A 14,575-nucleotide genomic window follows, 5' to 3' on the forward strand; every position below is an offset into this window, starting at 1 on the left:
GCAGAGCCAGTAATGGTGTGTGGTAGCCATGGTCACCGCAGACTGAAGCGTGGCCATTCCTAATGACATAAGAGTAATCAACCAAATGCATTGACGATTTAGTCTATGGTGATTTCTCATACTGAAATAAATTAACAAAAAAATCGAATAATTCAATAAATCAACCTTTTTCATTGTCACACTTTAGGACTCCCGTTTAAAAACCTTCCAGTTTACTGCCTTATGAAGATGATTTAGAGAACGCCTTATGCTGAGCACTTATTGGCTACTTTTCTCTCACTCTTTGCCTCATCTTCCTAAACTATTTCCGCCATATGATCATGGACACAGGGTCATCTTATGCAGATCAAATAAAGGTTTCAGTAAGAATGAATATCATTCTGTAACTACACGTTTACTATCCTATAAAGTCTGACATCCTTTAACAAAATACCTAAGTACCTCCAGCAGCTGAGAGCTCCCACTTGAGCTCTCAGCTGTCTGTCAGACCCAGTTAATGTTTTCTATTTTCTTAGAAATGTGATTATGCCTGCTCTCAACGTAGGTTTTTAGTGGTAAAACCTTGTTGGATTTAGACAAAAAAGCTAAATCAGGATTATTTCCACTTTACCAGTAAAAGACAATATAAGATAATACTGCAGAACACTCATGCTAACACGAACCAATGCAAAATGTTTTTTATAAAATTATTTTAAAGAAGTCATAACTTAAACCAGACAAAACAAATCTGTGTGCAGTGTTGGGGAGTAACAGAATACATGTACCGCCGTTACGTATTTAAAGTACAAAATATGAGTAACTGTATTCCGTTACAGTTACCGTTTAAAAAGGTGGTATTCAGAATACAGTTACTTTGTTGAAATAAACTGATTACAGGACGGTACTTCCCTGTTTCATATTGTGGCGGGTCAGGACTGTTTCGGTTTTGTTTGACAGCTGTGTTCTGTTGTTCCAGGCGGCAGCGTTACGGTTGCCATGGTTACAGAGTGACTCTCTCTCTGCGTGTTTCCTGGGTGAGAGAGCCCTTTTTGTTGTTGTTGTGCTAAACTAACAGGCAGAATGCTACAGATATAGCTCTAAAGAATGTAGCATCATAGGCAGTGTAGTCTGTGCTGCAGGGAGAATGGACTGCCACACCCGTTATGTGTCTGTGAGCGAGGGAGGAAGAAAAAGGAAAAGTACAAGCTGTCATCGAGCAGAAACGAGAGCTGGAAGCATGTAAATATAATAATAACCACTGCAGCCAAGAAGAGAGCCTGACGAGCCCAGTTGTAAGTAAGCTATTAAGACTCGACTGTACACTGTGCTCGTGTTTTCCTCCAAAAACAATAAGTTCCGTTGGAGCAGCCTTTCAACGCCTCTCTCTGTCTCTCGCAAGCAAAGTTGACCCACACAACAAAGTAAAACTATTTTTCGGCTACGGAACCCACGGCATTAGCCAGAGGTCCCTTTACTACGGCTCGGAGCCGCGGACCTTCAGTAATAGTAATAAATCACACAGCAACAGTACATTCACGTAGTTGTAAACAGCATGATAATATATTAAGTAATCCAAAGTATTCAGAATACGTTACTGTCATTGAGTAACGTAACGGAATACGTTACAGAATACATTTTGGGGCATATGTTCTGTAATCTGTAGTGGAATACATTTTAAAAGTAACCTTCCCAACACTGTCTGTATGCAATCCCAGCTCAGACTTTAAATACCTAAAACCAAAGGTGGTGACTTTAACCTGCATGGACTCATCATTTAAACGGATCAGAATTGAAAAGTTCATGACCTTAAGGTTCAAGATCTCAATAAATTAGCCACAGTGGATGAAACATACCCCATCTGTCCTCCGACAAACAGTTGCATTTACCATAATCCCTCTGCATATATATATATATATATATATATATATATATATATAAAAACCAGCACGCCCCTGCGGGCGGTTCATCCTTCAAGCTCGGGTCCTCTACCAGAGGCCTGGGAGCTTGAGGGTCCTGCGCAGCATCTTAGCTGTTCCCAGGACTGCGCTCTTCTGGACAGAGATCTCCGATGTTGTTCCCGGGATCTGCTGGAGCCACTCGCCTAGCTTGGGAGTCACCGCACCTAGTGCTCCGATTACCACGGGGACCACCGTTACCTTCACCCTCCACATCCTCTCGAGCTCTTCTCTGAGCCCTTGGTATTTCTCCAGCTTCTCGTGTTCCTTCTTCCTGATATTGCTGTCATTTGGAACCGCTACATCAATCACTACGGCCGTCTTCTTCTGTTTGTCTACCACCATTATGTCCGGTTGGTTAGCCACCACCATTTTGTCTGTCTGTATCTGGAAGTCCCACAGGATCTTAGCTCGGTCATTCTCCACCACCCTTGGGGGCATCTCCCATTTTGACCTCGGGACTTCCAGGTTATACTCGGCACAGATGTTCCTGTACACTATGCCGGCCACTTGGTTATGGCGTTCCATGTATGCCTTGCCTGCTAGCATCTTGCACCCTGCTGTTATGTGCTGGATTGTCTCTGGGGCATCTTTACACAGCCTGCACCTGGGGTCTTGCCTGGTGTGATAGACCCCAGCCTCTATGGATCTTGTGCTCAGAGCTTGTTCTTGTGCTGCCATGATTAGTGCCTCTGTGCTGTCTTTCAGTCTAGCTTTGTCCAGCCACTGGTAGGATTTCTGGATATCAGCCACCTCCTCTATCTGCCGGTGGTACATACCGTGCAGGGGCCTGTCCTTCCATGATGGTTCCTCGTCTCCCTCCTCTTTCTTGGGTTTCTGCTGCCTGAGGTATTCACTGAGCACTCGGTCAGTTGGGGCCATCTTCCCAATGTATTCTTGGATGTTCGTTGTCTCATCCTGGACTGTGGTGCTGATACTCACCAGTCCCCGGCCCCCTTCCTTCCGCTTAGCATACAGCCTCAGGGTGCTGGACTTGGGGTGAAACCCTCCATGCATGGTAAGGAGCTTTCTTGTCTTTATGTCAGTGGCTTCTATCTCCTCCTTTGGCCAGCCTAGATACATATATATATATATATATATATATACATATATATATTTATATTTATGTATATAACATCCACCCAGAAAAAACAAATCAGCTAGTAAAACTTGACACATGTATTAAAAGCAAACAGGCCTGGATTATCTTTAAAGTCCTCCTAAAATCAAAACAAAATCTTTTCATTTCGACCCGAAAACTCAGAAACACTAACCTTAACAAAAAAGTTCTCTTTTTTCTTTACTCTCACCTCCATATGCTCAATTTGCATACCATAATACTGATTATTCAGAACTAACTGGTTATGGTTAATTCTGTCATGGTCCCACTGGGCCCTCTTTATTTTCTCTTTCCTCTTTCTTCTCTTTTCTCTCTCTATCCTGCTATTATTCTTGCTCTCAGGTGGAGTTTGGGCTGTAGCTGGTTACACACAAATAATAAAAAAATAAAAAGTAATGCTTTTTTAAGTGGCAGGCAGTTTCAACTGTAATGTTCGTAATAGCTCATTAAATATCAGCGAACACACAAAATTCTGTGCAGTTTGTCACACAGTTTTAACTGCTGTAGCTTAATATAGCACCATAGCCTAGCATAACATAGCAGTAGCAAGCTGCTGTGTTACATAAGGAGAGAAAAGAACGTGTGATAACTTCACTCAGAGATTAAGAGTTTTTTTCTTTTACAACATACGTGTCCAAGTGAAGTGTTAGACGTAGTGTAACAAATATTATTTATGTCACAAATGTGTGTACTTTTGCCAACTCTGCATGTTGTTGCCTTAAGATAATGTGGTTTATTTTTGTGCAGTTAATCCTGTTGCTCTACTACCACATGAGCAGTTCCACTTCCTGCTGAGAAGAGAAAGTAGGTTATAATCCAACATAAGTAAACTGTATTTGAGTGTAATGTAACCATTTTAAACTGTATTTTCTAAGGCACAATATTAAAATATACAAAATGTATCAAATCTTATTTACTTTTAAGGGTCTAAGACAGGGAACAAAATTAGGGACAACTTCTGTTGAAAAGCAAAAGCTCTGCAACGATTTTGCTTCCTTGAGACAGCCTACAGTGTTGTATACTTTATTACCAGCTCCTTTTGAGGATTAAGAAAATCCTAATTGACTTTTGTGACAGGAGTTTGCAGCTCTAGTTTCAGTTTAGCTTTGTGTGTGTGTATGTGTGTGTGTGTGTGTGTGTGTGTGTGTGAGAGAGAGAGAGAGAGAGAGAGAGAGAGAGAGAGAGAGAGAGAGAGCTGGATGTTGGGATTTTGAGTGCTAGCTTTTTAGTTACAACCCAACTTCACTCTACACATCTTACAGCAGATATAAACTCAGTATAACACACCATCTTGCTTTGATGTGTTTTGACTGTTAAAAGGACCAATAGAGCTTTTTGAAAACACAATCACTTTTCAGTTCAGAAATAAAAAACTTTGCTTCCTTGTCCACATGTAAAGAATTGCAGAATTTGAGGGGGGGGAAGACACCCACAATGATGGGTTTTGTTTTTGTTTTTGTTTTTTTACCTAAAATACCATTTGTATCTAGACAAAAAGAAATAATGTATAGATGCAAAAAAAATGCCATTTACTTAAACACGAGCGTATGTGTTGACAGGACAAAAAAAGAGAGAAAAATAACTTAACCTAGACTCTCTTCAGAAGTCAGAAGAGACCTTTAAGTTGTCATTTTTTGAGTGGTAGAACCTAGGAATAAGCGCCACCCCTTTGCAGGGCTTGGTTACTGTTAAGTAGATGTTTTTTCTCCTTTTATAAGTACAGGTGCAAGTAATTAGGATCATTTTGGTCTGAAATGGATTCAATGGATTAACAGACTTTGACTTTGGATTGCAGACTGTGGATACAGAAGCTTCTGTCTGCCACTGATTTTTTTTTTCACCATCCATGAGTCAGTTTTTGGTTTTAAAACTGACTCATGGAGTCCATGGATGGACTCATGGAAACCTAACCCTAACCCTTTTTCACCATCCATGAGTCAGTTTTTGGTTATTTTGGTTACTCTTTCAATTTTCGGTTTTTACCAAAATTTCAAGTGAATAGACTTGCAATTTTGACTTACTAACCTGAAACAAGGGTTGAGATTAGGGGTTAAGATTAGGGCTTAAGGTTTTAGGATTCCTGAGACTTACTAACTCAAAATCCTATGAAATTAAATCAAAACTGACAGGAAGTTTTAGGTAATTGAGTCAAAATTTATATGACCTGAAATTGTGACTTATGGTTGGCAAATGTATTTACTTATATATTTATAGTTGGGGGATATTCTTTTTTTTATTGGCAGAAAAAAACTTCCATATTTGAACTTGTCAACAGTTGGGTCAAGTAATACATTTAGTGTGGGCAGAAGGTGCCTGTATAAATCCAATAGCAATACTCTTCAATGCTTTTTCATGAAGGCCATGGTGGGAACACCGATAGCTGCAATAGCATGGAGGTAAGTACGGAGGTAGTGAAAAGGATAGAGAGGAAAGTAAATGGCAGCAGGCGGAGAGAGGTCAGAAGAATAAGACGCATCCCACATAGCAAAACTGGTATCGCCCAGATCTGGCCCACACAGTGTGCTTACACATGGCCCACATACCGCAAAGAATGACGGCCCTTTGGTGGCCCAGATGTGGTTGGCCAGAGGTGGCCCACACATGGGCCAGCACAAGGCCGATTGCAGACACACTAGTGGTCCTATGCTGGCCCAGAACAGTTTCAGCTCTGGCCCCAGATGTCAGCCTAATATGTACCTTAATCAAGCCATGTAATAACAACATGTGCCAGAACATAATAGTGCAAAAGTAGCATGACAAAACTGTTCAGACAGTGAATGGATTGATTCTTATACAGCGCTTTTCTGCTTTCCAAAGAGCTCTATACAACATGTTATACTCATCCAATCACACACTTTCTCTTAACTGAGTGCTTCCTCACTGCATTCATACACATTCACACTCCTGACATGCAGACTTAGAACCACTAACCTTCCGATCAGTAGGTGACCTGCTCTACCTCCTGAGCTACAGCCACTCAGTGGTAAACAGTAAACCCTCACTAGGTTTAGGATAAAGTGTACACTCACAAACCTGTCAAACCTGTATTTGAAATGTTGGCTACCATGGCAGTATAGAATTGCAACATGGCATTTGGATCTTCCTGTTTTCTATGAGCATGGGCCACATAAACCAAACCACAATCGGGCCAGATGTGGCATGCCATCACATAAACAGTGCCATCTATGCCCATATCTGGATGACATACCACTAGATTTGTAGTCAACACCGCCTAAACCAAGACCAAGACAATACCAAGACCAGAGGGTATCGAGACCAAGACAGACTGAGTCAAGACCAAGACAAAGTTGAGACGAGACCAAGACCGAGACCGAGACAAAAAAGTCTTTAAACTGCAGCCAGATGCTGCTTCGTTTACGGGTGTCAGGCATATTTATGTGTTTATGAGATGCACTCACACAGCCCTCCTCACTGCTGTCTACTGTCTCACTCACTTACTGAGAGGACAGACACATGCTCCACTTGACTGTCGCGTCTCTCACCCTCTCTGATATATATATATATCCTCGCATGTGATTGGCTATAATATGGAGGGATTGTAGCATAGCTGAGCCACTGTGTGAGAGCTGAGCAGCGAAAGGAAATTAAGTGAGTAGCCGGCTCTCGCTCAATGGGAGTTGACTCTTCTGATTCACTACAAAGCACTCTGTTAGAGCTGATGCTTTTGCGCACGACACATTATCGAACATTACATTGTGTGTCATGGATACCGTTGACTCCAAATCTCCCGACCACTATGTCGATCTGAGACAGCAAGACCGAGACAGTGAGACCAAGACAAGACCGAGGGATCCAAGACCAAGACCAAAGTCCATCGAGACCAATACAAGACCAAGACCACGTAAAAGTGGTCACGAGACATCCAACTCTACATACCACTTACCATGCCAGAAGCAGCCAGCAGTGCCGATTTGACACCAGACTTGTCTGCTATGTCGGATGAGGAGGCTAACTTGGAAGGATTAGACAGTGAGAGTTGTGAAGGTGAGATGAAGTCTAAAGTGGAATCCCTTCATGTTGTGGTGAGGTTGGAAGGTGATGGTGGGATAAAGATAATGGAGCTGCTAAATTTCACACACACAAAAAAAAATCAAAGCCAAAGTTGGTGAGGCTACGTATCCCTGGATGTTGGAGGATGACCTGATGATAAAACTGCATCAAACTGAAGTCAGTGGAATTATGAGCTTCCTAAGTGTAAGAACAATTCAGATTAAAATTGGGGAAAAGTGGCGAATATATAGAAAAGAGTTGGAAGACAGAATCAACTAAGGAGGGGAAAAGTGAGATTTTGCATTTTAAATAGAAAAAAGGCAATGTAATTTTTGAATAAGAAAGTTAGAGAAGGAACGGTTCTAAAGCTACATGGATATAACCTTGAAAGCTTTTGGGTTTTCTTGGACTGCACTTTGACGGTAGAGTAGCTTGGAGCAATCGTGTCTAAACTATAGGAAAAAGGTGTGAGTCATCTACCAGTGTTATCAGGTGTTAAACAGCTATGGGGTGAGGAACTGATATGGCTTCAGTGAGACAAATACTGTATATGTTGCCCTAATCCGGTTGATTTTGACTTATGAGTGTTTTGTGTATGGATCAGCAGCCAAATCTTTATTGACAGAGCTGAACAATATTCAATCCCTAGCTCTTATGATTTGTGTTTGCACAGCATATGTGTGATTATGTGTGTGATTGGGTGAGTGAGGCTTGTAGTAAAAAGTGCTTTGATTGCTCACTTAGAGTAGAAAGGTGCTACAAAGGTACATTCGGGAGATCTCCTCTTCAAGTGGAGGTAGGTGAAATGTCACTTTGGATTCAAAGGAGGCAGCTTGCAGCAAATTACTGGATCAGTTTAAGGGGACATAATGAAAGCCATCCTACAAAGAAGGTCTTAAAGGCTTGTTGGGGAGAGGAGAAAAGTACTGAAAATTTGTCTGGGATGATTAGACGTAGCTCAACAAATGAAAGTCTGTAAAACAGGCAGCTGTCTCTCTGCACTTTCACTCTAGAAGTTTAAAAATGCTTATGTTAACAGCCAATGATTACATATTAAAAGAAGGAACAAGAAAGCAGATCTTGTTCAGATGTATTACAGTCTCGAGGACCTTAAATCTAGTAAATGTGCACAAGTTACTGATGGGTTAAAAGATACACAACCAAAGGCAACAGAGGCAGCAGTGGCTATTCCCAGGCACAAGAATGTTTGATGTAAAAGGAGATCAAATCATCCAAGTCTATATTCTGTTGAGCAGTGTGTAATTTTGCTAACTTTGAAGTGGGCAGAGCAAATGTTTATGAGATACTTTCAGTCAAGGCAATCAAGGAAAACATAGTATTCATGTGGGTGCTAGCTCACAAAACATTCTACTGGTAATCTGTGTAACAAAATAATCAGTGGAGCATGTTTTGATTTGAAGCTTATGCTATGAGGAAGTCATTTGAGCATATTTTGATTTCATGCTTCTGGTATGAGGAAGAAAGAAGGTGGGATACACGTGGTTGGGTTAGAAAATGTCTTAGCAATGCATTCAGGTGTGGCGACCCAACAGATGACAGGAAAGTGTAGGTTTCTGAAAACTACTCGACTATTTCTGAAAATATAGTTACGTTGGACTGTTGAGAAACGTATGATTAGCTAATGTCAGTTAATACCCAGAGAATATCCAACATTAAGCTTCAATAAACCACAAACCTGCCTTTAATGTATCATGTTACTGTTATCACAGAAGTATGCTACATGAAAGTGTTTTTTGGATTGCATGTTCTGACTTCTCTATATGAAGGAAAATATTTTTCCCTTCCATTTTGTCAATGAATTGCTGATATTTCTGTTTATACATAATTTGCTGAGCCATTGTTTTAAAAAAAAGACTTACAAGGTAAACTTTGGCTGCAAATGGCAAAGAGATTTGTGTTATTCACTTCTTTCATCACTGAGCAGTGACTGAAATGAGGAAGTGTTTCATTCAAATCATTGGTGTGATAGAACTTTATAATGAATGATTAACGTCTCTCGAATTAACTTATTTTTCCTTTTGGCTTCTTTAATGGGCTTCAGATTATTGTTAAAATGTGAGTGTGATTCTGCACAAATGTTTATCCTTGAAATTTAAGAATATGGCAAGGAGAAGCTCAACCCAAAGGTCCACTTACTAATGGCTTACCATGACCCAAAGAGGTCAGTAACCATAACTGTCTCTACCTCCACAACATTATGTTTTTATATTCACATGAAAAAGAGTTGTCTGTTGGAAATATCAAACAAAAGCCTAGGGCGTGAAGGGGGAAATTGTACAGAGCTATCATCTGCATTTTTTGCACCTCCTAACTAGTTTACAAGCAAAAGATACGAGGCATTGCCTGCCAAAACTTGTATGAAACTTTCCACATGATATCTTTTTGTTCACTATGATGAACATAATCAAGCAGATAAATGTAAGCAATTTATTTCCCCCATTGTAAATTTATTTGAAATAACATGGGTAGTCTTACAGGTCATATTTTCCTCTGCAACAACAACGTCAAAATTGATGAACGATACAGAGTTTTGAAGTTTGAATGGTTGAAAACTTCTGAGGTACAGATGTCATTTTGTTTCTGAAACTGTTTTATGTTTGCTGTGCACTCAAGCTTGTTATTTACACTGACATTTTAAATGCTCTCCTAGAAAACTATTTATCTGTGGCATGTGTGCACCTTGTAAATTCCTTCATTCAGCGTGAACGCAAAAATGTAGCCACTGGTAGTGCTTATCTTTGATTTGATGGATTTCAAATTTTGAAAACTAATGAACTGTGAGTAAGTGGTATTTAGAGGCATTACCTGAGTAAAACAAAACAAGTATTGCTATCAAAATTAAAAAGATTACTGTGAAAAGTGAAATTAATCTCCTAAATATTCACTTTCAAAGCGGAAATTAATGGATTATATCATGACACCCTTTTACTTACTATCCCTTGCTATTTTACACTAATCTTAAAGACCTGTAAATAAATTAAATTATGTTACAGCAGCTTTACACTTTACTTTTGTAGCAGCAAAATCAGGTTTATATGAAAATTGGGATCTTTTCTGATCTTTTGCTTTCTGACATATTCTGTATGCCTCTCGACTAGATACTAGTTACTTGGTTTTATCTGAGACTAGCTCAGATAAAACCAAATTATCATAAAAAATGAAATGGAACTCAAGAAAGTTTATAGAGAATAATTAGCAAATGAGCCTCATTTAGCACATTAATTTGATTTGTATGACACATTTATGCAAAGATTCAGTCTCAGGTTCAGGTACATTAACTCTACAACATGATGACAGTGCAGGACTGTGTGTTTATGTGCCTTTTTCCCCTCATCAATATTAACCAAAAATCAATTAGTACAGTCTCCAGATTGCCCAGCCATTCCACAGAAGACTTCCTGTATTTCATAAATACAGGAAATCCTGTTTCTTGCAACTGTGGATTACATTTATTGACAAATATCCATGAAGTCATGGTATTTCACAGACAGATTACCAAAATAAGCACCTTATGTAATTATGCCTCTCAGACAGCCATTCAACACGAGAAGTAGGCGGGCTGAGTTTGTGGTTATTCAGCAAACAACAATGATTACTGATCCCATCGTATCCTTTTAATCCTCTCTGCTACTCAACATTCTGCATCTAAAAAAGATTTTGAAAGCTGACTGTGAAATATGTCTGCATTCAGTCAGTTCACAGAAGTCTCACACAGGCAGTGAAAGGGCTGAAAACTTTAAATGCGATTCTCAAGAACTGTCAGATTCTCCAGAACTGTCAAACCAGTTTGTTTATCCCTGAAGGCAGTCACCACACCTCCGACAGACTGACAGAAGTCTGTGTGCTTCAATTAGACCTTTCTCACTATGCACAATAAATATAATTTGTCACACCAGCTCGTTTAAAGATAAAATTGTCTTAACTTTTGCTTATCGTCAGAAGTGACCATATTTGGATGAAAGGGTAAAAGCTAAATTTTGGAGCTTGTATATGTGTTTATATGCTGTAAGAGTGCAGTACATGAACACTGATACTTGTTAGTTCCACCTAAAACTAGATTTGTTTTCTTTTGGTCCAGGAATAACCAACGGTAGCTTTTATAGACTGCAAACATTTATCGTATGAAGTAGGGCATTTTAAACATAGGAGTCTGTGGGACTTGATTCATTTTCTGGGCTCATCTTAAGTGGCCATTAGAGGAAGAGCAGTTTTTCACATGTCCACACTGGCTTAAAACATAGCTGCCTGGGCCTCCCTTTCCTCCAACAGAGCCCTTCCATGGGGCTAGCAAGGATTTTCCAGGCCAACCAGGAGACATAATCTCCCCAGGGTATCTTTTTTACATCCCATTTAAATCACAATTATTTTGGAAAAACGTTGTGCCTGCATTTGCCCCAGGGTCTTCCCTGTCTTTGTCATGCAGCATCTCTCCACATAGACATTCTGGCACACGTTTAGATGAACGTATTTAAGGAAAATGCAGTGCAACCTAAACAGACTGTTAGTGTTAGCCAAAATGTTAAGAATGAAGGCTCGAACTGATTTACCAGAGCACAGTTTTCCTCACCTCTCCAAATACCCTTCCTTTTCATTTGATTTTTTTTAAGCAATGCATTTCCACTGCAGAAAAAAACAACTGGGGAAATATTTTAAAATAAGAAGTACATATTTTTAACTGATATTTTCTTAAGTAAATTTCTCTGAAATGAGATGTCCTGGAGGGCACCACAGTGGACATGTGTCCAGTCTTTTTTTTAGAATACTTTTGTTTTTAATTAGGCAACTGATTTCAACTTTTAAAACAACCTGTGTCTTATTGTTTTATGTACTTTCTTGTCTGTCACCATGTAGGTCTAATTTTAATTACTCTGGTGTTTTTTTTAAACTGGTTTTGGCACTATACTTTTGGCAAGGACATAGCTCGACTGGCCATAGGGCATACTGAGCATTTGCCCGGTGGGCCGCTGGCGATTTTTTTGTTTTTATGGGCCGATGATTTTAAGCAATCACGTGATTTTCGCGCATTGCATGCCGGGAACTCGTGGCAAAACAATCCAAGTACCGCATCAAATGCAAGCATTTGCAGCACCGCAAAACGTTCATTCTCCGGTTCCAATACCTTCTTGTTTTTCTTTGGCGCACAAAAAAGGAATGTACAAAACAAAAGGAAAACAATGCCGGTCCGTACAAAGACAGACTCGACGAAAAGACAAAGAAAAGATACGAGGAAAAATCAAAGGAGTGAAAGGGTCAGACCTTTACGAGCACACAGAGTGGACCAAAGACGTCAGCGTGCTGCCCAACTTTCACCACGCTCATATTTATAATTATACGGTTCTTGGAGTGAGTGCATACACTCATGAAGTTTAGTAACTTCAGGTCACTGCAACAAGCCCAGGTACAGTTTACCGACGGATGGGTGCAGGACCTTGAAATGCACCGTGTAGAACGAAAGACCATCGTACGAACAAAGGTAAGTTTACCAGTCTAGTTCACCAGTCTACCAATTAGTGATACAAAACAACTGTTTTATCCTGTGAATAAAAGTATATGGTTTCTTTTTATCGCTGTGTAACTGAGTTCAATTGAAAGCCTGCGTGCGCTAGCTAGTACCTCTTGCCACAAGTTCCCAGAATCCTTTGCGGTTTTACCCCTGAATGACGTCACATTTTCAATCTTTATCCCGGTGGGCCGGGCTCTAGTCAAAATGCCCGGGCCGATTTTTTTGTCCCAGTCCAGCCTTGGGCAAGGAGTAAGTAGACATCCAAGACAGTTTGCGCTGTAGCCACCGTGAAAAAAGCCTTATTTTGCTTATTGTTAGATGAGGACAGAAAAGCATGAAAAATCCAAGATTCATGAAGCTTTTTGTCAGTCTGTCAAAACAACTGAAAAAATAACAGTTTGAAATAAACTAAAATGAAAATTAATGGTCGGCTTTAAGAAGACAGTCCTAATACAGGACAAGAATGCTCTTTTGAAATAGGACAGCACACAGTTATTGTTTGTATGTTTACTGCTAGGAAGTCATGGATAAAAATATCACTGCACTAAAACCATCCTGAATGACCACCAGGAAAAAACCCTCAAATAATCACAGAGGACACCAACAGGAAATAGCATTAAATGTCAATGGGTCATTCTAAAATCACACTTAAAACAATGTAAGTAACTTTGCAAAAGATCCCACCCTTGCTAATTACACAACCAATTGTACACATAAGTTTCTTATCAGACAAATCTATGTAACAAAAGCTAGACTTTCAGTTTGACTCACTGATAAATCTCTACACAGCCATTTGGCTATTGACATTTTGATAGGCATGGCAGATAAAGAAACATACTCTAACAAAGCTTTGCTTTAAAGTACCAGCAGTAACTATTTAGAATTCCATCCTCAGTGTCATAAACATGTCATACTAAAACCAAGTGAAAGCTGCAATGCCCTAATTGCTCACTCTGTTGATTGCTTGAGAAAATACTTTTTTTTGGCACAGTCCAGTGACAATATTCCAGAGAACCCATGACAAACACTTTGACTCATTCTTGAACTGAGTCACTCCACTCATCACAGAAGGGAGAAGACTGAATTAATATGTCAAAGAGATTTTTTTTTTGTTACAACGCCCATGCTTTCACTTTACAGTCTAACAGTCTGATTGATTAAACGTGTGTCTGCTACATATAACGATGCGACGTCTGCATAGCATATGACATAGTCGAGAGCAGGAGGTAGGCTTAAGTAATAAAACCGCATAGAAAAAAAACGTATTAAAGCTTTCCAATAATAATTACTATTGCCATTATATTATCAACACTGAACAGGCCAAGCACGGCTTCAAGCGTAAAAATAATTGCCATTTAGTACTCAAGAAACGCACTATTAGGAAAACACCTTACAGAAGCGCCGAGACTGTTTTCATAGCAGATATGTTTAAAGTGGCAGTAGTGGTTTGGAGAGCACCTCTTCACACTGTAACTCGTCAGAGGGCGGCTCTTGGACTGTTTTTTTACGTATCATTATAAAGGCTTAACTCCCTCCCTCTGCGCGTTGTCCCGCTCCTGTGCTGCAAGCGCTCAGTGTCTGGATCTATGTTGTAGATAGCTGGGCTATATGCCACACATTATTAGCCTAGAGGCTGCACATTTTAAAAGTTAAATATCACGGTTTTTTGCCGATCTTCTCCTTTTGGGCTTTTCCTTTTCTCCTCCACTTGGATACTGCTGACTTGGGCATTGGATATGTGCACACAGGATGATGACAACCCCTTTCCTCCCCGTAGAAGTAAAATAAAATAGGCTTTCGGACACACTGGATTTGCTCCTGTCATTCCATATGAAGAAGTCAAAAGTAAGTAGATGTTTTTGTTTGTCTGTTCGTTGGTTTTGCGGAATAAATAGTTTAATCTGCGGCTTACGCAGCGGGACTTGTTTCTCCTGCTCTCGAGTAACCGGAAAACCGTATAGATCGGGCACGATTTTTATTTTTAAC

General features: G+C 39.9%; 1 protein-coding gene across 1 annotated transcript in view; it reads left to right on the top strand.

Moving 5' to 3' along the window:
• The first annotated feature begins 14,091 nt into the window (after window positions 1-14,091).
• Window positions 14,092-14,575, top strand: part of kitlga (kit ligand a) — a 29,787-nt gene continuing 29,303 nt past the window's right edge. Inside the window, exon 1 of the mRNA XM_026174994.2 lies at window positions 14,092-14,434. Within this exon, the coding sequence (XP_026030779.1) occupies window positions 14,420-14,434 (15 nt within the window). The 5' untranslated portion in view covers window positions 14,092-14,419. The remainder of the gene's footprint in view (window positions 14,435-14,575) is intronic.

Source organism: Astatotilapia calliptera, chromosome 7 (genome assembly GCF_964374335.1).
Source record: "Astatotilapia calliptera chromosome 7, fAstCal68.1, whole genome shotgun sequence".
Taxonomy (NCBI): domain Eukaryota; kingdom Metazoa; phylum Chordata; class Actinopteri; order Cichliformes; family Cichlidae; genus Astatotilapia; species Astatotilapia calliptera.